A 24,121-nucleotide genomic window follows, 5' to 3' on the forward strand; every position below is an offset into this window, starting at 1 on the left:
TAATTTTTTTTTAATGGAAGCCAGTCATCTTTGGTGAGGGGTTAGCCTGGATGCTTCCAGAACCATGGAGGTTGGTGAGGGTGGCGAGGATGGCTGAGAGAATAAAGCTCACACACAGAGAGAAACCAAGATGAGAAATGGAGTGTCCAATCCTGGTGGCATTTGAGTCCCTAGGTTCCTAGGGGAACCTAAATTAGATTGGGGTGGTTTCTGTCCCATGAAATCAAATGAGCCCTAACTGATAGAATAGCATCATCATGAACACCAGTAACAACCAGTGTGCCTTTGTATGCTATGGGTCTACAACTCTACCCAACCTTATTATTTACAGGTTTTACCTCATTTAATACTCACAGGAACCCTAAGGGCAGATATTATTAGTATTTTCTACTTACTCTTATCCCATTTCACAGATGAAGATGGCTGAGACTTAGTTAAATGACCTGTTCAGGGTCACAAAGCTAGCAAATGCAGAGCCAAGGCTGGAGTCACACTCCTAAGTGCTAATTCTGTCGCAACTGGTGGAGTTGTCAGTAAGATATTTTCATAAAGATTTTATGTATTTATGTATGTATTTATTTATTTGAGAGAAAGAGCATGAGCAGGGGAAGGGGCAGGGAAGAGAGAGAGAATCTCAAGTAGACTCTGAGCTGAGCATGGAGCCCAACACAGGCTCCATCTCACCACCCTGGGATCATGACCTGAGCCAAAATCAAGAGTTGAATGATTAACCGACTGAGCTTTCCAGGTGCCCCAGTAAGATGTTTTAAGTCTCATCACAGGTCATGTGTATACATTTTTAATAACATTCTTATCTGTTCCACTTAATGAACTACTGGCTTGCATAAATAACATTTTGTTATTCTTGTCCAGTAGAAATTATTATTGAATAACACTTGAAGCTTAAAAAAGAATCACCGTCTGCTGTCAGGCCAGGTCAGAATAGGCACAGATTTCGGGGACACAGGAAGTAGAAGTAGCAAGTGGCATCAGGCTAGAAATGACCCACTGCTTTGTAGCTTCTCCAGAGAAAGAGATGTCAGGAATCCTCACCTCACATTTCCATCTCCCGTCTCTCTCTTACCCTCCATTGGCATAGATAATGGGGTACCATGGATTCTTCACTGGTTATGACTTAACTACATAGTTGAATTTACCTGTTTTCTCTAGATGTTTTGCTGACAATGAAATATCTAGAAGCACTAGAGTTAATACATCTGTAAGAAGAAAAAGTAATACAATTCTTTTCCAAAAGCAGTGTTCAACATATTTTTCCTACAACCCTGTATCTCTTCTTGCTACTGATGTAAATTTGCTATCTACTAGCAACTCAGTAAATGCAAGGGAAAGAGCATAAACAATCCTGTTTGCTAGGTTTTCAGCTGAAACATCTGTAGTGCAGAATGTCTATAATTCTTGGATAAAATGAAATAGGAGGAAAGAGATAGGGTCCTTCTGGTAGATTTCCATGCTCTCCATTCTCTCCATTACCATCTTAACCATTATCACAATATGATGTGGTGATTAAGAGCACGGCTTCTAGAATCACATCACCTAACTCCAAAGCCGGTCCTGCCACTACTAATCCTGTGACATTAGGTGACTTACTTAACCTCTCTTGTGCCTCAGTTTCCTCACCTGCAACATGAGGATTACACTAGCACCTAACTCATAGAGTGGTTGGAAGGATTAAATGGGTTAACACTCAAAAAGTACTTAGAACTATGTCTGCCATCCTGTTCTCCCTCAATAAATGCTGGTGAATATTATAGAATAGTGGAAGTATGATTTGCTGTGTCCACGCAGGGATTATGCTACCCCCTGCTGCCCTCGCTGATTTACCAGATCATAGACAAATCACCTAGCATCCTGCCTTGTAAAATGAAGATATTTATTAATCTAGCCTGTTGATGAAAATTCCAGTGGAATAGTAAAAAGATAATAATTTCTTGGTCCTTATTATTGTACTGCAAATGATTTAACTATACATTTTTCCTAAATTTAATTAAACATATTCATTTTCCCTATGAGCTTATATTAGCTTACAGCAGAGTGACTGTTTATTATGTTCATTTTATATGTTTATAATATCACAGATATTACCAAAATAACATTTCCTTTAAAACTATTATGTAAATAATCATTAATATTTGTTACAAGGTTGCAAAACCAAAATTGCTTTTTAATTGTTTATTATAATAGATTATATGGAAATAGAGAAGTACTATCCAGGCAATCATTAGAATCTTCAGAATAGGTTTTGAAAGTACCAGAAAGACCACCAAATTAGGAGTCAGACATTCTGGGTTCTGGCTGTGGTTATGTCACAAACTCGTTGGTCTTGGACAAGCTGTTAAATCTAGTTCATTTTACTTCACAACATTGTTACAGGATGCCATTGTTATAATCTTGATTGACGATAAGACAGGTGGTACCAAAAGGAGCCAGAACGTGGGACCTAACCTGCACAGTGACATTGTCAGGCAGCATCTTGGCAATGAGGTGGGAGAAAGGGCCAGATAAGAGTGCTGTCTTTGGAATCAGATGGCCTGGGTTCAAGTCCTTTCTTGATCACTTACCACTTGATAACCTTAGCCTCTTGGCTTCATTTCTATGTGCCTCAGTTTTCTCACCTTTAAAAAGAGATAAGGATAATAATAATGCCTACTCTTGAGTGTCAGGAAGAGTAAGTTAGTTAATATGTGTAGTCTTAAGAATAATCTGTGACACATTCATCCAGCAAATAGTTTTGGGGCACTTATTGCCCAGCCCTGTTCTAGACACTTAGAATATACCAACAGCAGAACGAAGATCTTTGTCCTCGTGGAGCGTCCATTCCTCTGGAGAAAGACAATGAAGATGAAACATAATAAACAAGTGAGTTAGATAGTGTGTCAGACAGTAATAAGCACAGTAAAGAGAAGAAAACTTAGAAAGGAATGACTCGGCAGTGCCGCAACAAGTGGTGGGTAGAAGACTTTTTCACCAGGTGATCAGAGAAGGCCTTGTTGAGAAGTTGACATTTGAGGAAAGACTGCAGGCAGATGAGAGAGATGATGGAAGTACATGCCAAGCAGAGGTAAAAGGTCAAGACCAAAGCTCTAAGGTACCAAGGCTAAACCTGGAGGGTTGGGGCCGGTGAGGTTTGAGGAGAAGCAAAAGGGGAGTAAAGGAATAGGAACCAAAGTCAGAGAGATTAGAAGTGGGATTGTGGAGGGCCTTATAAAACAAGGTGGTTTTTTTTCTGAGTCAAAAGGGGGTCATTGCAGACAGAGGAATGACATAATAAATGGTATTAACGATTATTAGCTATTATAATTAGTCCATGTGACGAAAAAATAGCAGCTGGTAATAGACAATGCTGTAACCAGGCAAGCATAAGGTTAACATCCAGAATATCAGACATGGGGCTGCAGTGGGGACCCCTGTAGACGAGGGGAGAACAGCTTCTGGGAATGGTGCCAGGAGGTAGTAAGCTGTAAGTGAAGCCTAGGTCAGTCACAATCATGCTCAGGGTTATCCAGCAACAGGCATATCACAGTGCTTAAGAACAAAATAAAGGGATCTGAAGTCCAATAAACACAGTTCAGACCTTTTCTTCTTCTCCAAGCCTAGGACTGTGAGTGCTAGAGCAAGTTACGCAACCTCTCTGCACTTATCTCATTTGTATAATGGGCATATTAATATTGATCTCAGAGGGCTCTGTGCACATTAAATGTACCATGAATATAAAACTCTCCACATATGTAGCTTTTGCTCTATAAATGGTAATGACTGCCATTGGCAAGTGACAAGCCCCAAGCCACAGGGACTGAAACTTAGGACTGGCACTCCTGATGAGAGCATATTGAGGCAACAAGGTAGGTCTCCAAGCTCGCAGTAAGTAGGGACCCAACCAGGTACCAAGACAGATTCAGGCAAGAAGAACAAGATAGGGATGCAGCTCCAGGGACTGGAGCACATATTGGGAGTTTGGTGTCAAGGCATATGGAAAGAGCCTGGTCACCTTAATAGAGTTCAAAACAGAATATGATCTGCGGCAGACTGATGTGATGCCAGGTTTCTGCCCCAGCAGATTAGGGACAGGGATGGCCCTGGGGACTGGGGCCGGTCAAAGTTGCTAAATGGGAGGACCCCAGCGTTGAGGACAGCAGGGCTCAGGAAGCACAGCAACTAGCAAGTTATTACGGAAATGATCTCCACAGTTGCTTCTGGGCTCTGTAATTATCCATTTCTAAGTATTGATAAATAATTTGAAAACTCCAAATATAATGGTAATTTTCTAGTTTATCATATAAAAACTAAAGCTTACTATAAGAATGCTAGCAGCAATTTGTTTTGTTTTTTTTATTTTCAGCTCATATGTTATTTCAGAGCTGATCAAAGGCATTGGTTACACAGTGTAAAATAAATCACACTTCTAAATAAACCACTAAAGAGTGTTAAATTGATTTAAGTGATTTTAGGAATATTAATATTTAAAACATCTCTGTCCCAAGCCTCTTTATGACTACCTATAGCAATAATAACTACCATTTCATTCTACCATTCTTCATCTTACAATATTGCATAGTAAACTGTGTAAAAACATTATTTTTTAGCACTGGAATAGAAGTGTAGGATTTCGGCTATTTATTTATGTTTAAATATCTTGAATTTTATTCAGTCAATAAAAGTATACTCGATTAATGCATTTATTATACTCTTTGCCTAGGTTGAGGTGAATAGAGTGCAGTGTTTGTTTTTTATTATTAAAGAAAACTTTGCCTTCCACTCCCATTCCTTTGCAGTAAATTTGATTCTAAGCAGTACATATTTCAGGATTAGTCCCTGGCTTGAGAAATTTTCTAGCTTCAGAATTCTACATCTCTGGCCTATCTGAAAATATTGTTAAAACTGCATACATGATTTTCATAGAACTTTTTTTAAATACATAGGGAAAAGAAGGTATCTGCAGTGTTAAATGGAATATCGATGAATGTCCCTCCATAGGAGGGAGGGTCTGGGCACCAAAGCATCCCATGCACTCGCTTTGGTGTGAGAGTCTCCTAGGCTGCGCGGTTGACAGCCAGCTCTATGAGTGAAGATAGACTGGTGATAAAAGCAATCAGACATCTGGATCACAGTGCACACATTCAAAGGCATTTCTGAACTGTTCGCACATTTGTACTCACCCGGGTCCCCAGCCTTGCCCAGGGCTCGCTCATCATTTTCTTCTCTGCCTCAGCCTGTCTTCATCTTTTTTTTTTTTTTTTTTTGTACTTCAACAACCTCCCTTTTCCTTTCCAAGTCACCTCCATCTGCTTATGTGGCAGTGTGGCCCTCCTGCCACACGGCTGGCTGAGGATTCCAGGAGCCCTCCCCGCCTCTGCTCAGCACCGCCGCATGCCTGTCACTGCTCAGCGCTCTGCGCCACACTGGCTTGTTTTGTCAATAACCATTTATTTGTTGCTGGAATAGTAGCAGCCATTACATCTGACCTCCCTGTTTCATCAATTATGGATAGATTATTGGATGTGAACATCTGCAAAAGCTTGCTGTTGAACTCACCTCCTGGCTGGGATTAGATAAAGTACTAAACTGTTGTTTATTGTCAGGCCAAAACTCTACTGGGAAGGCAGGGAATTCCAAGAGTGGCAGAGAACCATCAGAAGTACCAAAAATCATTTCGTATTGCCACTGTTTCCCCTAAGATTCCAGCCATTTATTATTTACACTTATTATTAGTTGTTATAACCTATTTGATAAAAGCTCTTGGCAGGCATCGCATTTCCAGTCATGGTCACATCTGTCAGAATGGAAATGACTCATACATTGTTTTCTGGCCTCTCCCATCACGGCGGAAGGGTAATAGATGAAGCTTCCTCTGTGTGCGAGCATTCAGAGGAAGACTTGCCTACCATGTTTTATTTTAAAAGAAACGTGTTCACCCAGCTTGATCTGAAAGCATTACATTGTGGATCTAAATTAGGGTTTACCGAGTTTACCAGAATAATGGCCTGTGGTGGGAAGGATATCAAATTGTACAGAGAGGGGGCGCCCGGGTGGCTCAGTCGTTAAGCGTCTGCCTTCGGCTCAGGTCATGATCCCAGGGTCCTGGGATCGAGCCCCGCATCAGGCTCCCTGCTCTGCGGGGAGCCTGCTTCTCCCTCTCCCACTCCCCCTGCTTCTGTTCCCTCTCTCGCTGTGTCTCTCTCTGTCAAATAAATAAATAAAATCTTTAAAAAAAAATTGTACAGAGAGAATATGCTGAAAATGTTTTTCAAGGCTTTCATGGATTGCTGAGAAGGGAGACCCAGAACGAAATTTTATTGAATCCTGCCTTAAATGAGGGAGAAATCTAGTAAGAGGGATTAAGAATAGATGATGGCTCTACCTCCGAGGGGAAAGACAAATCTCCTAGTGGGAATTGGTTCATGCAGAAATACAGAAATTTTCACAGTATTAGTGTTTATTAAAACCTCTTAGGTAGGGGCGCCTGGGTGGCTCAGTCATTGGGCATCTGCCTTCGGCTTAGGTCAGGATCCCAGGGTCCTGGGATCGAGCCCCGCATCGGGCTCTCTGCTCCGCTGGAAGCCTGCTTCTCCCTCTTCCACTCCCCCTGCTTGTGTTCCCTCTCTTGCTGTGTCTCTCTCTGTCAAATAAATAAATAAAATCTTAAAGGAAAAAAAAAAAACCTCCTAGGTAATATAGAACACTAACATGGAACACACTTTGATCCTTTCCTGTGGAGCCAGAAACCATTATGTTCAAAGTGGTCAGATGGAAGAATGTTCAGGGGAAGCTGGAGAACTTGGTTTGCCACTGAGCTAGTGACTTTTCACTGCTTACCTATCTGTCTTAGCTGGTTACCTGTGAAGATGGAAACCACATTTGTCTGTCATCAGTCTAGATTAAAAGAAAAAGAAGAGGGGCGCCTGGGTGGCTCAGTCGTTAAGCGTCTGCCTTCGGCTCAGGTCATGATCGCAGGGTTCTGTGATCGAGCCCCGCATCGGGCTCCCTGCTCAGCGGGAAGCCTGCTTCTCCCTCTCCCACTCCCCCTGCTTGTGTTCCCTCTCTCGCTGTGTCTCTCTCTGTCAAATAAATAAAATCTTTAAAAAAAAAAAAGAAAAGAAAAAGAAGAAAATGTTTTATCCTCCCTCCACAGAGAGGAAGAATTATTTCCTCAAGATACCATGACTGATCTAACAATTTCAGCCTTGGATCTGCTTGTCCTCACTGAGCATAATGGGCTTGTAATGGAGAAACTTAGTCATTTGGGAATATGATTAGATGAAACAAGCACACATTTAGTAGGGGATTCTTATGTCACTTTGAAAAGTCATTTAAGTCCTCCTTTAGGAATTTGGCCTGTTTGCTGATACTTGAATTCTTGGACTGGCTGTTAACTGAAAAATATCCCATATTTTTCATTTACCATAATTATAAAGTGTCATATTTTTTTCCTTTATTGAATGAGATATACTGCAAAACATATCTAATATAATGTAATAAAATATAATTGAAAATAAACTGTGATGTATGTTATATTCAATATATATTAATGTTATACTTAATTTATGTAAGAGCTTATTTTTCTTTAAGCCAATTAGTTATATATAATATTACTATAAAGATAATATATAAGTATATTATTAATATAATATAATTATAAGGGTATTCTATAATACAACAGCTCATTATATCCACCTTAATGTTTCTGCAGGTACTTCACTACCAGTCCCTTCCAAGGGTTCTACTGTATTCATTCAACAATATTCAGCATTAACACAAAACTAGGAGCTAGGGGTATAATGGAGAGCAAAACAGATACGGTTCCTGTCCTCATGGCACTTATGATCTAACTGGAGAGAGACCAGTATTAATAAGTAGATACATATGATGCGGTGTTGAGTGCTGGACTAGCCCAAGGAAGTGGTGTGTGTGCGTACAGGGCCTGGAAGAGTCAGGTGTGAAATAAGAAAGCACCGCAGGCAGAAGGATGTGGAGGTGGACAGCACTGGGCTCATTCCTGATAGTGAACGGTCTCTGTGGCTGGAGAGAGGTTCCCAGGGTCCCACACATTCCAGCAAGACATAAATGTTGGTGTCTCCACACTGGCAAAGTGAGTGACAATACATGTTGGGTCAAATTAGATTTGACTGGCACTTCATTTGATTCGGTTTGCCACCACCATCTTTAGTCTCCATAAATAACAGACAACTGAAAATACTGGTAATGTTATCATAGGTATAATGGAATCATTTGTCACAATCACTTTTCATCCTCATATAAACATAACCAAGTGGAGCTTGAGAATTTCCTAGTTTAAAAAAATACACAAACTTTTTTTCATTCAAAATCTTTTCTGGAAATGAAATCTCAAATCATTCCTGTTTTTGCTGCCCTACTGCCATGGAAAGTATCATCCTGTACTATCTTTCACCGGCAACCTTAGAGGGGAAAAAGCCTTGAAGTTATTTATTTGCCACTTTCACTCTAGAGAGCCCTTTGTCTCTCAATACTTCTGTTTTATTCTTTAGGTACAAGAAAGGGATTCATTCAGATTACCTCAAGTAAGGGAAGTACTTGTAGAGATTCCTGTGGTAATGAGAGGAATCATATCCCATGAACACCTGGGATCAGGAGACGGTTGGGTCTCACAGACTGAAAGATTCTTGGGAACTGGAGGGTCCCTAGAACACAAGGCCCTAGAACACAAGAACGGCGGTCAGTTGGATTCACTCTATTGACATAACTCGATCACTCTCTTGATGTTCATTTATCCTGAAGCACCTCCTCACTTCTGCCATTACCAACTGTTCAATGGGTCTGAATTTCCTAAGAGAGTGTGATAGAACTAACTAATCACTATAGTCTTCCACCAATAGAACTTTTTATGTCAGGCCACTTCATAGATTCCGGGACTGCCTTTGGTCAAGGACCTTCTAGCAAAATGTAAAACAAAATCTCCAGTGGATTTTCCTAGCAAGAACTTAAGGGCAGGGAAAATTTCTTTTTAAGGAGCTGTAAAATATAACTCACACCATGATTGGGTTGTACAGGATAAATATTTTTATGCTTTCTGATTTGTAGTATAGAAAATAATTGAGAATTAGAACTGAAATTGTTCATGAATATGTCTCTCATTAACATACTACAAAAGTGTAATGACTGATTTAGAAATGGCAGTTTCGAGCAATATGTTCCAATTTACCATTTAGAAAAATTTTATTTTTAGCTGCAAGTGAAATTCTATCTCATTATTTTGGGGCTTCAAAGTCCTCTGTATATTGGACATCTAGAGAGACAGTTTTAAGGTAAAAGAAGATTCTTGGAATTTTTTTGAGATTTATTTCTACCTTTATAAAAGCTTTTTGAAAATATAATATAAACTCCTAGCAGGTGAGAGATTAACTAACAATTCTAATTCAGTTTACATAATTTAAGGATAGCTTTGAATTTTCATCAAATTCTTAAAAATTTTAGGTGGTAAAAGAAAAATTTGCTATTTTTAAAGAGAACTGATCATTGCTTTATAGCAATTGCCATTTAATATGAACCAAAAGCACTGTAGATTCAGCTCTCCATGCTATCAGCTATTCCTGTGTAGGGACATTCTTTTTTTTTTTTTTAAAGATTTTGTTTATTTATTTGACAGAGAGAACACAAGCAGGGGGAGTGGGAGAGGGAGAAGCAGGCTTCCCGCCGAGCAGGGAGCCCGATGCGGGGCTCGATCCCAGGACCCCAGGATCATGACCTGAGCCGAAGGCAGACGCTTAACGACTGAGCCACCCAGGCGCCACCGGGACATTCTTTAAAAAGCCATTTATTAAGAGTATGTGCAATTTTTCAAATGAGGGGGAAGCATGAAAATAACATTTCAATTGAATGAAAGGACTTATCATTTTGTTTTATTTTGTTTTCTAAAAATTAAAGAAAAAACAAAATAGATTTATCAGGGACTTTAAAGCCAAGGACAAATTATTGAAACAATCAGAGCTTATCTTAAATTACTAAATATATCAGTGTAGAGTTCTGAACTCCAACTAATATTTTTGGAAGGGAGAATTATAGATCCTTTGGTCCTACCCCATTATCTTCCAGACTTGGGATACTGAAGCTCAAGGTAACCAAGTGACCTGTCAAAATCACACTCTGAGCTAATGGCAAAAGAGAATATAGAACTCGTACCTTTTAACATTCAATCCTTTCTGCACTAGACACATAGCCTTCGTGTTATGTGTTGGGCAATGTAAACAGTGTGGAACAGTTACTCCAAATGATGAGTAATGCATTTCAGGAATCAAATGCATTGATTCAAATGATCAATATAAATAGTAAGGCTAGACTGCTCCTAACTTAAGAATATAGTTTCAGCAGAATGCAAAATATTAACTATTTTTGTGTGTTATAGTTTACAGAGCTGAATAAGGTGCTTATCCTCAGTGTTCACTCAGTATAACATACTTGTAGAAAAGGGTTACTGTATTTACTGCATGTCAGATACTATGACTATGCAAAAAATGTGTAAGAGCCTTTAAGTGATGTGATAACAGTTCTGTTTACCCCCGTTTTTACCATCTTCTGCCATCTCTGACTGACTCCAGTAAAGTGCTCTGAATGTTGTTGTGGTCCAGTCTGGTCCTCAGCCTGTTACTGCAGTGCTTGTCAGAAAACATTAGCCACTGATTTCTTTGACTAATGTTGCAGTTGATTGTCTGAATCATGTTCAGACACTGTAAATGAGGCAGAAACATCCTTTCTGCTCACCAACTGTGAAATGGCTAACGGGGTTAGATTGCCAAAAATCAGAATAAATGTATTTCCGATAAGACTTGACATTGATGTCAAGCTCAAGATGGCAAACTTGATTTTTTTTATTTCTGTATTTCTTATTGCACAAGAGTGAATCTGTATCATTGCCTTTTTCTCCTCAAAGTAATGCACGGTATTGAGCACAGTGCCAAACTTTTGTTACGAAATGGCACAATTTTGGGTTTGTGTAGGAGATGGGTAACAGTTAGCTGTACTATCTTTTTTTTTTTATTCTTATGTTAATCCCCATACATTACATCATTAGTTTTAGATGTAGTGTTCCATGATTCATTGTTTGTGCATAACACCCAGTGCTCCATGCAGAATGTGCCCCCCTCAATGCCCACCACCAGGCTAACCCATCCTCCCACCCCCCTCCCCTCTAGAACCCTCAGTTTGTTTTTCAGAGTCCATTGTCTCTCGTGGTTCGTCTACCCCTCCAATTTCCTCCGCTTCATTCTTCCCCTCCTGCTACCTTCTTCTTCTTTTTTCTTTTCTTAACATATATTGCATTATTTGTTTCAGAGGTACAGATCTGAGATTCAACAGTCTTACACAATTCACAGCGCTCACCATAGCACATACCCTCCCCAATGAGCTGTACTATCTTTTTATGGTTGGCAAGGAAGAAAAGGTAAAAAATACACCTTAGGTAATAGAGCATAACTTCTTTACAAACAAACCTGATGGGTGCCTCTTTATGGTTTCACAGACATTTTTTGGTCCAGGTGGGTTTATTTAAACTCTTCTAGAACTCAGACAAATTAAAAATGAAACATTCAAATGTGGCTACACTGTTGGGGTTACATTCTCACTCATTTCAGAGTCTCCTGGATGACTCTATATGTTAGGAGGCTTTAAGGAAGTAAAACAGCTATCTTTCAGTATTAGAAGGACTGTTACATGGATGAGGGATGGACTCATCTTGTGTTGTCCCACAAAACACAACCAGGTGAGCAGGTAGAAGTTACAGGTTTTGCTTAACTTAACCAATAGTTTTCTCATGTAATTCTTCGGTGATAGAGTGGGCTGCTCCACAAGGGGTGGTTTCCAATCATGGAAATGGTTGAAACAAAGACTAAATCAGGATTGCTTCACATTGACATTATTCAGGTTTTGGGCTGGATAATCCTTTGTTATGGGGGACTATCGTGTGCATTGTAGGGTATCTAACAGCGTCCTTGGCTTCTAGTTGCTAAATGACAGTAGCAACCCTCCCAATTATGACAACCTCAAATATCTCCAGACATTACCAAATATCCCCTAGGGGGCAAAATCACCCCCATTTGAAAACCACTTAGATAAGGTAAGTATATGGGGAAATTAAGCAGTTGCTTTATTCAAATCTTTAGTAGGTATTATTAATACCTCATCTTATTGGAACCTTATAACATCCCTTCAAGGTGGACTTTATTCATTTCCATTTTATACCTGAGGAAATAGGCTCAGAGAGAGTAAGTCACTTGACACGTGTCACTCAGCTCAGTTATAGAATTGTGTGACTTGAAAGCCTATGCTATTTGAAGAAAATATGAACACCCAGAGGGAAATTTGATTAATTATCCCATAAGGCTCCTCCAAAGCTCGGTCTATGCCCTCAGAGAAGTCCCTACTGATTTCAAATATTGAATTAACTAAGGAAGAGAGCAGTGGGAGAGGGTGGTAAGCAAAGAAAGGAATGTCTATAGAAAAAAAATACCAAAAATATGAAGTAAAAGTAAGATTATCACTCTTTGAAATTTTTGCAAAATTACAAAATTTCCATCCCAAATGGGCTAGATGTTAGAACTTACTTTATGTGGTGGTTTCCATGAATTGTCTTTCTACAGAAACAATGATAGATAGGGTCACCAGCCAGAGCATGAAGCCCCATTTAAACTTCATGTCACTGATCTGTCTTAGTTTGAGTTGTGAATGCTCAGTGCTATGCCAGAGGGAAAAAGAAGAGTATTTCCTCTCATTTCCCTAGACACAGAAACAACTCGGCATTAAATTTTTTGAGGGGCAACTGGTCGGTTAAATGTCCGACTCTTGATCACAGCTCAGGTCTTGATCTCAGGGTCTCTGGGTGTGGAGCCTACTTTAAAAAAAAAGTTTGTTGTTGTTTTTTTTTTTTTTTAACTTGAATAATGGGAAACAAGGCAGGCAAGTGTACCATCTTGGATGTGGCATATTTTAACCAAACACATTGAGCTGCCTAGAAAGTAGAAAGACAAAAACTATGAATAAAAAAATCCTTCAAAAGACTACATTTATGAACATGCAGAATAAAGAATGAAAGTGAATAACCCACCTCACCTTCAAAACAATTGTCAAATTCCTCCCGTGTAATCAAATAGATAAATTGCAACTTGAAAGTTTATCACTTCATACCATCAATTAAAACTGTGATTAAAAACTAATGATGGGGCGCCTGGGTGGCTCAGTCAGTTAAGCGTCTGCCTTGGGCTCAGGTCATGATCCCAGGGTCCTGGGATTGAGCCCCGCATCCGGTTCCCTGCTCAGCAGGAAGCCTGCTTCTCCCTCTCCCACTCCCCCTGCTTGTGTTCCCTCTCTCGCTGTGTCTCTCTCTGTCAAATAAAAAAATAAAATCTTTAAAAAAAAAAAAAAAACAACTAATGATGTACTGTATGGTAACTAACATAACATAATAAAATAAATAAATAAAATCTTTAAAAAATTAAAAAAACAAAACTGTGATTACTTAGTACATGTTACTAGACAAAACATTCTATGGGTGACTCTTTTTTTTTAATTTTATTTTATTATGTTATGTTAATCACCATACGTTACATCATTAGTTTTTGATGTAGTGTTCCATGATTCATTGTTTGCGTATAACACCCAGTGCTCCATTCAATATGTGCCCTCTTTAATACTATGGTGGCTCTTAAAGCAGACTTTCACTATTGGACATTGTTGCTTCTGTGTACTCTGGTAAAGCTTCTTTCTCATTGTATCACTCCTTCCCTTCCCCACACGTTTGTTCAACCTGCCCTCCTCACCACTGACCCAATCCTGTCATTCGTTTAGATTGAGTTTCTCTTCCTATAGGAAGCCTTTCCCAGATCTTCGTTGTTCCCACACTATCCGAAATTCACTCATGTATACATTTAATTACAAATTTTCTCCCCATCCCCTAGATGCAGTGTAGACTGCATGGGGGCAGGGATTTTGTCTTATTTGCTGTTGTATGTCTAGCATCCAGAACACAGCTTGGCCGGTAGAAGACACTCAGTCTTTGTTTAGTGAAATAGTGCCTTTGGACTAGATTTTTAGCCCTTTATACAGACTTACAGCACTATATAATATCAATGTCTATAAGTCTTATTGCTTTAGTAAGGCCTTTAAGAGCAGGGATATAGCTTTATTACATATACAGATATGTAATATACACTGTGTACATAAAATATATATATGTAGTTTTATCTTGCTATCGCATCTAATGATCTGATAGAATGTACTAGAAGAGTACTTTGCATAATACATAGGTTCTGAAAGTTGAGCATTATGAAGAAAGCAATAATGAGAGGGAGTTCCCTTTTAGGTATCAGTGACTTACAAACACCTGATGTTCACATCTGCAGCTGGACGTTCCCCTCTTCCTTCTATCATTCTCTTCCATACCACTTTGATAAGAAGATTGTGGAAAAGTGTGTGAAGCTTCTAGAAAACCTGAGATATAGAAGAAGACCCAAAAAAAGAGGTTATAAAAATCAGTACCTGCTTAAAGGATCGTATCATAAGGCCGAATTTTAAGAGAAGGTTGGCCTTTTGTTGTTGTTGTTTTATAATCTTGCCTCAAATTATCCTGCACACACTATATGAATTGTTTCATTTCATTTTGTTAGGCTGCATAAAACTCCACCCAGAAAAAGGGATTTGGGGCTAGCAAGCGTCTGTTTTAAAATGTAACTTCTGAGGTCACCTGGGTGGTTCAGTCAGTTAAGCATCTGACTCTTGGTTTCGGCTCAGGTCATGATCTCAGGGTTTGAGATCGAGCCCCACTTCAGGCTCTGCACTCAGCAGGGAGTCTGCTTGAGATTCTCTCCTTCTGCCCCTCCCCCTGCTTGCTTTCTCTCTGTCTCTCTCTCTAAAAATAAATAAATCTTAAAAAAAAATAAAACTACAACTTCTGGCCAAGTTAGTGATCTTTGAGTCGTTCATACCTAAGTATGAACTACTTTAATCAACTACTGTCCTTCTGTCAGTCAGCTGAGGAAATTTCCCTGGTGAAATACAAACACACAGGGTGAGGGAGGTGGACCAAAAGGAACAGGGCAGACGCCAAGGTATTTCAGAATGTTTTCTAAGGCAGACCTTTCTCTTCCAAGCTGCAAACATAACCACAACTGAAAGGGTAACATGAGGGATCACCATAGTGATAGAACTTTTCTGTATCTTGACTGTGGTGGTGGTGGTTACATGAATAGATGCATATGATACAATCACATTAAATTAACACCCACAGGCACACACACACGAGTGTGTGTAAAACTCATGAAATCTGAATGACGTGGGTGAATTGTGTCAACATCAGTTTCCTGGTTGTGCTACTGTACTGTGGTCAGGCAGGCTGTTACCTGAGTGAGGGATAAATGAGAGTGCTCTGTATTATTTCTTACAATTGCATGTGAATCTACAGTAATGCTAAAGTACATAAAGGTTTTAAAACAAATTGACCAGGATAGTGCTTTCTTATAATAGCTGGCTGGGCAGAGGGGTACAGAGATGATTCCATCTAATCTGGGAAAGTTAGGCCAGGAGTGATAGTCTTCATGGTGGTTTAAAGCAGGTTTCAGCTGTGAAAACAAGTATAAGGGCCATTATTGCTGGAATTTTTTTTCTGTGTTAATGTTGTCTCCAGTAAGGGGATTGTAAGAGTGGATGTACCCTCATCACTGGAAGTCCTCAACATGTAAGGATAGAAAACAATTGGGTGTTTGAAATTAATAGAACCTAATAATGACTTCCTCTGTATCTGCCCTTAAAGGTGCCAAAGCTGAGGCACAAAATTTATTCTTACAATCTTCTGGGAGGACAAGGCTACTCTTCTATCCTTTTTCCTCAATCTCTCTCTTCTCTCTCTCTGTTTCCCCCTCCCTCCCTTTTTATCCACGCCCCCGCGCCATTCACTTTGTTGACAGGTGACAATCTTGACTTAAATCCAGTGCTCCCTTGAAGGGTATTGCAGCAAAAGAAATTAATGATCCTTAAAATTTTATTTCACAGCAAACAATTCTTCAAAGAATTTGTCACGTATTGCCAGCATTATTCTTTTGCACATTCTCATTTCTTATGCTAAGTATTCTACTAGTTTTGTTTTTAGGTGACCAGTAGAAATTATCTCATTTTAAGAACTTGGATTTTATTTGAAAATGCCTTTTCAGGTAAATCAGTTTTATTGTAGTGGGAAGATAAAGCCCATTGCCTTTAAAACTTCAAGTAAAATAGTTTTCAAAGCTTCATCTCCATTATTCACTGAAATTATTGGAGAAATTTGAGTAGCCAGGTAGCACTCAATTTTTATTAGGTATATGAACTGATTTTTCCAACTGTGATAACCTTGTAATCATGCACAGTTTGGTGTTCGTTGAAATTTACTTAGTATTGTGCTTAATTGGTGTTGTCCTTTGTCTTTTGACAAAGGTTGATAAGTTCATTGTCAATACAGTTTAAAGATACATAATGAATTTCCAATTCATCAAAATAGTTTGCACCTGAGAGTCTTTATTCTCTCCTCTTATCTTTGATTTGTGATGATAGAATTTAATGTTGCAGATCCTGCATTTGTTTCCAACATATGCTTGTCCAAGGGATATTCGGTCAAGTACAGTGGATCCCTCAGATTGCACACTGTATTTTCTCACTTGAAGTATTCTTTATAAAAAAAATTCCACTATTTGTCTAATGACTCAAATTGATTAATGTTTATTCATTTGTAAATTACACCCTGCCTACTTTAATTAAAAAGCAGGTAAGGTAGCTTACCATAAGAGCAATATAAAACATCTTTATTTTCTACACAATTAGTAATCTCATGTTATTTTCCCATTTTTATGAGTTTTTCCCTTGTATTTTAACAATGTCCTTTCTACTACCCATAGATCAGACTATAGGATTCCCCAATCTGCTGAATTTTGCCTTGTGTTCTCCTTGTGATTCACCTGTTTACGTTTACTCTCTCCCACTCGAGCTCACACTGCTGAGGAGCAGAGGTCCTGTCTGATTTAGATGGGCTCCTCTTTGGCACTTTGTAAGTCTTCACTTTGGGCTTCATGTCACTCATTGTCTCCTTACTGGGCCAGTAATGAACTAAATGCTTCCTACTGCCCGTATAGTACCTGCTTTTAGGTTAAATGTGGGAGGTGACATATGAACTCTCTCAAGCCACAAATTAAAATGTGTTGCCTTTACTTTGGAGGGAGGCCCCTATGAGGGGCTGTTCACTAATGGCTGGTTCACAGACTCCCAAAGAATCTTGTCCTGTGGCTTACACAGCACTCTATATTACCTCCTCGTGGCCTCACAACAACTCTCAGAAGCAGGTTTTCTTTTTCATTTCTGAGGAAAGCTTCTCCAGGAGCTTTCCTGGACCAAATGTGTGAAAGAACTAGGACTTGAATCTAAGTCTTCTTCCTCTGAAGTTAGTGTTCATTCCAGTAGACCACGTCTGGCTCCCGGAGGAAGCTTCTATGGAGTCACGTCTGAGGCCCAAAGCAAAAGCCCAGACTGAGCTCGATTTTGCCCCTGCTCCTTCCAGGAAATGCTGCACACTTTTGTGGGATAGAAGTCATCAGCACTGAAGTATTTACCTGTAATTTCTTGGATACTTACCCTTCATATCCATAGGGTAGAGAGTCATACCCCTAAGATAATGGGTGCCTGCGCATACTTACTGTACGGTCCAGGTGGCCAGGGGCACGGGAGAATATGCAAGATAAGCCTGGTATAAGCCCTGGGGAATCCTGCCTCCAGTCATCGCACAGTGCGTCCACCAAACCTCTGTGCCACAAGACTGTAAATGCCGTCAGGGCTGCAAGCCTGTTCCCCTCTATTTAAGATTTCTTAGGGTCTAACATAGCACCTGGTACACAGTAACGATATTTGTGGGATGAACAAATTCTTTTTGGCAAGAAGTATAATAATATTCAATCTTGAAGTTCTAGAATGTCATATAAAGATGTATGGACCAAAAAAGACCCTAGAAGGTCTCTTTCTAAATATTTTGATATTTGGATTCAATAAGGTCTCTTATAAATTCACAAAATTCATGAATTCTGCCCCTTCACTCAGAAAGGTCTATGTCAAGTTATATCAGACTTAATGTAGGTGTTGTCAGTTATGCAAAACAAAGTGAAGAGACTATTCTCAGGTTTATACAAGGCATATTAAGAGGCTTAAAAATAAGAATCAAAATTTTGAACTTTGCAGGTTTAACAGGAATTAAAACCCTGGATCAATATGTATCAGTAAGTTTTAATACCAGCGTTCTAGCAAGCAGTCACTTATAAACCACACACACACACACACACACACACACACACACACACAAAGAAAAACAAAAACAAATTTTATGAGGTATCATGATGGCCTCATTGAAATTATTTCCCAAATATTAACCTTAAGAAAGTAAAGTCAAATATCAACACTGCCTCTAATACTTAAATCTTCAAAGCTGCCTAATTCAGGCAGTAGCAAACAGCGCGAATTTACGTCCTCCCTCACCCTGACTCTCTCTCTGAACGCTGTCAAATGACTTTCACTAATTCTGTTTTAGAAAATGTGCAAAAAGGATTTCCATAGAGGTCTTTGGAGATTTCCTGTGTCCTCATGTGTGTAATAGGTTGGGTCAAGTAACAATGAAGGCAGAAGAAAGAATAGGAATTTTGTTTTACATATTTTCCTCCTTCTGGCCACTGAAAGAGAAAAAGAATAAAAAGGGAAATTATACCATAAAGACGGTGTCAGTGTTAAATTAAATTAAGATCAAATGTTTGGCAGTGGCAGCCATAATCTTTTGATTATTGAAGAGATTGTTGGTAATGAAGTACATTTTTAAGAAATATTTTTAGTGTATACCGAATCCATGCACAAACTATGAGATATGCTTCTAATAAAATGATAGATTTAAAAATTGCCTAGCACCTAAATTCATGCTTTTCAAAACAGCTATTTATAGAAAGAAAAGTGATATTTATGCTACCCCAGTAGAATATTATAATCTGCCTTCTATTACCTTAGATAATAGTACCATATTTTAAAATAATGTTGTGAACCATTCAATTATTTATTCACACCTAAGTTCTATAAATTGGAAGATTTGGGATTGTGCAAGAAAAGAATTATTTTTACAAAAGTAAGACCTCACTGTCATGGCTTAAAGACATTGCTGTGAAACAAGTTATGCTATAGATAAAAATAAACCAAACCAACATGAATTTTTAATAAACAAAAAATATTTTATGGAGACATTAAAAACAACTATTAATTTTCATCTTTTCTGTTATGAAATGAAACATCAGTGAATCTGGCCTTGCTGTATATTTAATACGTATTTCTTTTCCTGATAGGTCCTTAACACTTACAGTAAAATCTCCACAGACCTGGATGATGATCTCAGCCTGGGGAGAGCCTATGAAGCAATAGCCAAGGTCCTGCAGAGGTAAGTTAGCACATCCTTGTCTTGCTGTCACTGTGAATTCACTCAGCTGTGAAAGACTTAAATTGTTTGAGGTCTGTCGCTTTCCATTACTGCCTTCTTAAATTTTAAGCAGTGCCCTTCTTAAGTGACCCTTTCATCGTAAGTTATTTTAAACCAATGTGGTATTTTAAAATATGCACCTAAACTCCCCTTTGTCTATTCCTCCTTTGTACTATTTTATTTTTGATTTTCTGTAAGTTTAGTGATGACCTTGAATGAAAGGGAAAAATCAGGTCACATCTCACAGGTTAAAAAAGCAGAGAGCACAGAAATATATAGTACGCTTCAGTAACCGTGGCTCAGCGTAACCTTTCCGGAGCTCTTCTTGGAGGAAAGTTTTCATTTATGCTTCAGTCTTGCTTCTTCCATTAAGACATCTCTCCTTTGAGCGTACATATCTGGATAAACAACTGAATGCGAGAACAATATTCCCTCTATTTCATTTAAAACAGAAAATTTAATATAAGTATACCTGAACAGCAAGATTTTCCATGGAAAACATATGATTTGCCCTTTACTCATACTGTGATCATTGTGTACTCCATTTAATTATTGTGTTATGTTGTAATGTTATTATTTAATTCAAGGTAGAATAAGGAAAGTTATCAAAATTAAGGCCTTGGTTTTTGGTATGTTATCTTATACCCAAGAGATGGCTTTTTAATAATGGTGGTGCTGGTAGTAGTTGTAGTTAGTAGTGGTAAGAAGAAGAAAAAGAATAGATACAGATTATGTCAAGTTCTAATTCCTGTATTTCAGCTTGTAAACACATACAAAGTAGTGTTTTTAAAAGATAAAATTGTTATTTAAAAGGCATTTAAAAGATTAAATGTCTAGTGAACTGAAAGTACATCATCATTACATAATTACCACTGCCAATATAATAATCATTAATAATTAAATAAATAATTAAATATTAAAATACCCATGCCAACGGAATGAAAAGTCCCTTCAAAATTCCCAATAAAAGACAATGCAGTCATCACTGGATAAGTGGTTAGGGACACAGATGTATCTCTAAGGAAAGTATGGCTGTTTACTCCAGGAAGGCGGGGCCAGCCATGGGTAAAGCAAGCAACCTGTGAGTGTTGTGGTTCTTCCAAGTAGAGATCGGTAACTAGCCTGTGGAAAACCAACCCAGCTATCCCTTAAATGTTTACTTTCCATGTAACAACTGGAAAGAAACAGATGTTTGAGCACAAAGAAGAGATTTATAAGTTTTCAATTTAATGTCTATTTGTAACACACCAATTCTTTGTCCTTTGGTGCAGTTCATTTTGATCATTAAATTACTTGACTCTGTTGTTAACATGGCCCAGAATTAGTAGAAAATGGTTGGAGTATTTGTCTTGCTTTATAGTAGCAGACCTGGCCTACACCTATACAGTTAAATAAATGCATCCCTTAACATGTTTATAAAATAATATTTACAAAATGACATGTGTTCCAACATGACTGAAGAGATAAAACTCCAGGGGAAAATATTTTCTTTTATAAACATATATTGAGGGGCGCCTGGGTGGCTCAGTTGGTTAAGCGACTGCCTTTGGCTCAGGTCATGATCCTGGAGTCCCTGGATCAAGTCCCGCATCGGGCTCCCTGCTCGGCAGGGAGTCTGCTTCTCCCTCTGACCCTCCCCCTCTCATGTTCTCTCTCTCTCATTCTCGCTCTCAAATAAATAAATAAAATCCTTATAAACGTATATTGAGCACTTACTATGTCATAAGGGTTGGAATGCAGCTTTGGTTACTGTTAGTTTTTATTTCTTAAACTTCTGGATGCATGAGATTATCTTAAAATAATTCTCACCTGTTAAAGACAAGTGTCTCTCTTGGAATATTTTAATCTCCACTCAAGGATCTGAATTCCTGGTCTATACAGTAAAAGCTAAGGGGAGAGTTGAACAATCTGGTAAATATTGGCAAAAATAATAGACAATTTAATGTTTTAATTTGGTTGCTGAAGTGTTACTTGGGGCTTAGATGTGGAAAAGGATACAGCTATATTTGATGTATCACAAAGTAGGGTATGTTTTTGGCAGGGATGGGGAAAATTCTATCTCAACAGTCTGGGAACCTGCCTTGGGGCAAACATATAACAGGCAGGAAGATTAATCCCCACCTCATTTTTATACCCAATGAAACAAATTCCACTTATAAGAATTCCCATCTACTAAGTACCGGTGAAGCCATCAATGATTTGTATGGCAGAACTGGGTTCTTAGTTTTATAATGTTATGTAATATACAAGAGAATACAGGAGATGCTTCTTCTGGAGCCGTAGGGAAGAAGTACCCCAGGGACACTGCAAGCTTTCCAATCCAAATCTACCATTTTGCAGCATTGTTGGTGGTTGTGGAGTAGCATTCAGGGGAGTGTAAACCTCATCATATTCTTTTACCATTTGTGCAAAATAACTCAAGCGACGGATGTTTCAAAAACAAACACTCTCTTCAGATAGACAACACACCCTAGTTATCTAAAAAGACGTATTAAATCAAATCCACTGATGACTCAAAATGCCTTGATACAAATTTTGTGGTCATTTTTTAAAAATTTCACTTTAAGGCACCTTTCGTGCACACACGTGCATCCCTTTCATGGTCCTAAACTGCCCTCAGATTAGCAGCAACATGCAAGAAATGAAGCACAACCAAAATAGGGGAAATGATGGGAGTGGCGGCGGCGAAATAAATCAAGCGGCCCGTGAAGCTTGACATCTTCTCTAAATCTATTTTTCCTAACCTGTGCAATTGCACAAGTTTCACTAATGGTAGCCCTATCTCTATAAATATATTTTATCTCTTTGAAGGAAATGGACGAGGATAGCCATGTCTAGCATAAGTGTGTATCTAAGGCTATCAGCTGAGCATGCATGAAAGGTGAATAACCTCTAAGGCTAGAAGCTTCAAAATGGTTATAAGAATTTATACTAAGCCTTCAGTTGAAAAACACACCATATTCCCTCAAGACTAAGGACTTGGTAATACGGAGTTGTCCATTTGGTAATGCTGGACCCAGCCATGCCATTAGAGTTACTATTGATGAAGGTTTTAATAGTAAATGGTGTTTGTTATTTTTGCTGTTTTTCTGAATAATGTTAATTGCACAAGGGGTTAAGGAGCATAACAGAAAATAAGCATTACAATGTCTTTTCCCACCCCACTTGGAATACTAGTGAAAAAAAGGAGGGGTTGATATTCTAAAATGATAAAAATTGCCTATAACACAGCTATAAAAGCCAGAATTATGGTCCATAAAACAAAGAGAGAGTGAGTTGAGAAATTACCAAGTAAATATTATTATTAACACAGGCAGACAATTTGAGTAAATAGAGAGAGCAAAATTCCTCAGTTTTCTTCATGGCATTTTTTTTTTTTTTTTGCTTCATTTACTGAAATAACTCATTTTACTGAAATGCTGAGACTCTCCAAATAATGAGGATGACTTTTGAAAAGAATCTAGGGGAAAAAAATCACCAAAATGAGAATTGGTCAAGACACATTGGTCACAACTAGCCTACCTCTGGGTTTATTCCATACTCATTGTAAATTTTCTTGCAAACTCGGGTTAAATTATTTCCTAGAAAACTTTCCACAGTGGAGATCTTTCAATCAATCAGTACAAAGTTTCAAGTGTGAAAATTACCTTTCTGTTACAGCTGAAAATTAATTTCTTTTTGCTTGAGAGAAATGACATGCCCTAGTAATTTTCATATATTCTTTAAAATGGAACATCCGGGTTTTGATGCGAAATTTCCTAAAAATGACCCCCCAAAAATACATCAAAACATTTCTATTAATTCATGAAATTAAGAATAGCTTTTTACATTTTCTCCTGTCACTGATTCCATTTGCCTTATTACTTTCATCTGTGGCCCACAAACTTGGTGGCACAATCAACAATCCCCTTAGTGGCTGTTTCATCTCTGCTCTATTTGATTTCTTCTCTCTGAGTAAATGATTAAGTTTTCATGCATTGGTTCAACCAAAATCTATGTTCACTCAACCACATCCTTTATTGATTACTTCTACTGCAAACAGTAGGCCAAGTGTGATATACATAATTGGACAGTTGTCAGGGGATGTGGGTGTTAACAGTCCTGTTTTCCCAGTTGGAAACTGGAATCACCTTGATACACAAATATTCTGCACTGTTTCATTCTCATCCTTTGGACCGAGGAGTCCTGTTCCTCAGAATATATGTTTTTAACTCTCTAAGGTCTGGTTGAATGAATTTAATGATTATACCATATAATATGCTGTTCAAGTTGCACCTGTGCACTGCATATAGAAAACTGGAATTGATATTTGTCTAACATTTTAACCTTATCCTTTAACTTATACAAATAATCTGTAGCTTTTCTACAAGAAAATATTTGATTCTTTCCCTTCCAAAGGAAGATTGGCTTCTAAATCTATTGCCAACTTGGAAATTTGGAAATCCTTTGAGCAACACATAATGTGTACATTTCAGATGCTGTAATAACAATTTTGCTGGCTATAGAGCTGTACTTTCATTGAGTGGAGCATGTAATTTATACTAGAAAGGCTTTTTCTCTAGCATTATTTGTTAGAGCAAGTTCTAGATAATTTTAGTTGTTTTGGAAATCTATCGCTGC

The 24,121-nt window shown here is 38.4% G+C and overlaps 1 protein-coding gene across 1 annotated transcript in view; it reads left to right on the plus strand.

Moving 5' to 3' along the window:
* The window catches only part of TTC29 (tetratricopeptide repeat domain 29), a 156,160-nt gene that overhangs the window by 100,025 nt on the left and 32,014 nt on the right, over positions 1-24,121 (plus strand). The window contains exon 7 of the mRNA XM_035023256.1: positions 19,371-19,462. Within this exon, the coding sequence (XP_034879147.1) occupies positions 19,371-19,462 (92 nt within the window). The remainder of the gene's footprint in view (positions 1-19,370; positions 19,463-24,121) is intronic.

The sequence above is a fragment of the Mirounga leonina genome, unplaced genomic scaffold (genome assembly GCF_011800145.1).
Source record: "Mirounga leonina isolate KUSES-001 unplaced genomic scaffold, KU_Mleo_1.0 Mir_176, whole genome shotgun sequence".
In the NCBI taxonomy this organism is placed as follows: domain Eukaryota; kingdom Metazoa; phylum Chordata; class Mammalia; order Carnivora; family Phocidae; genus Mirounga; species Mirounga leonina.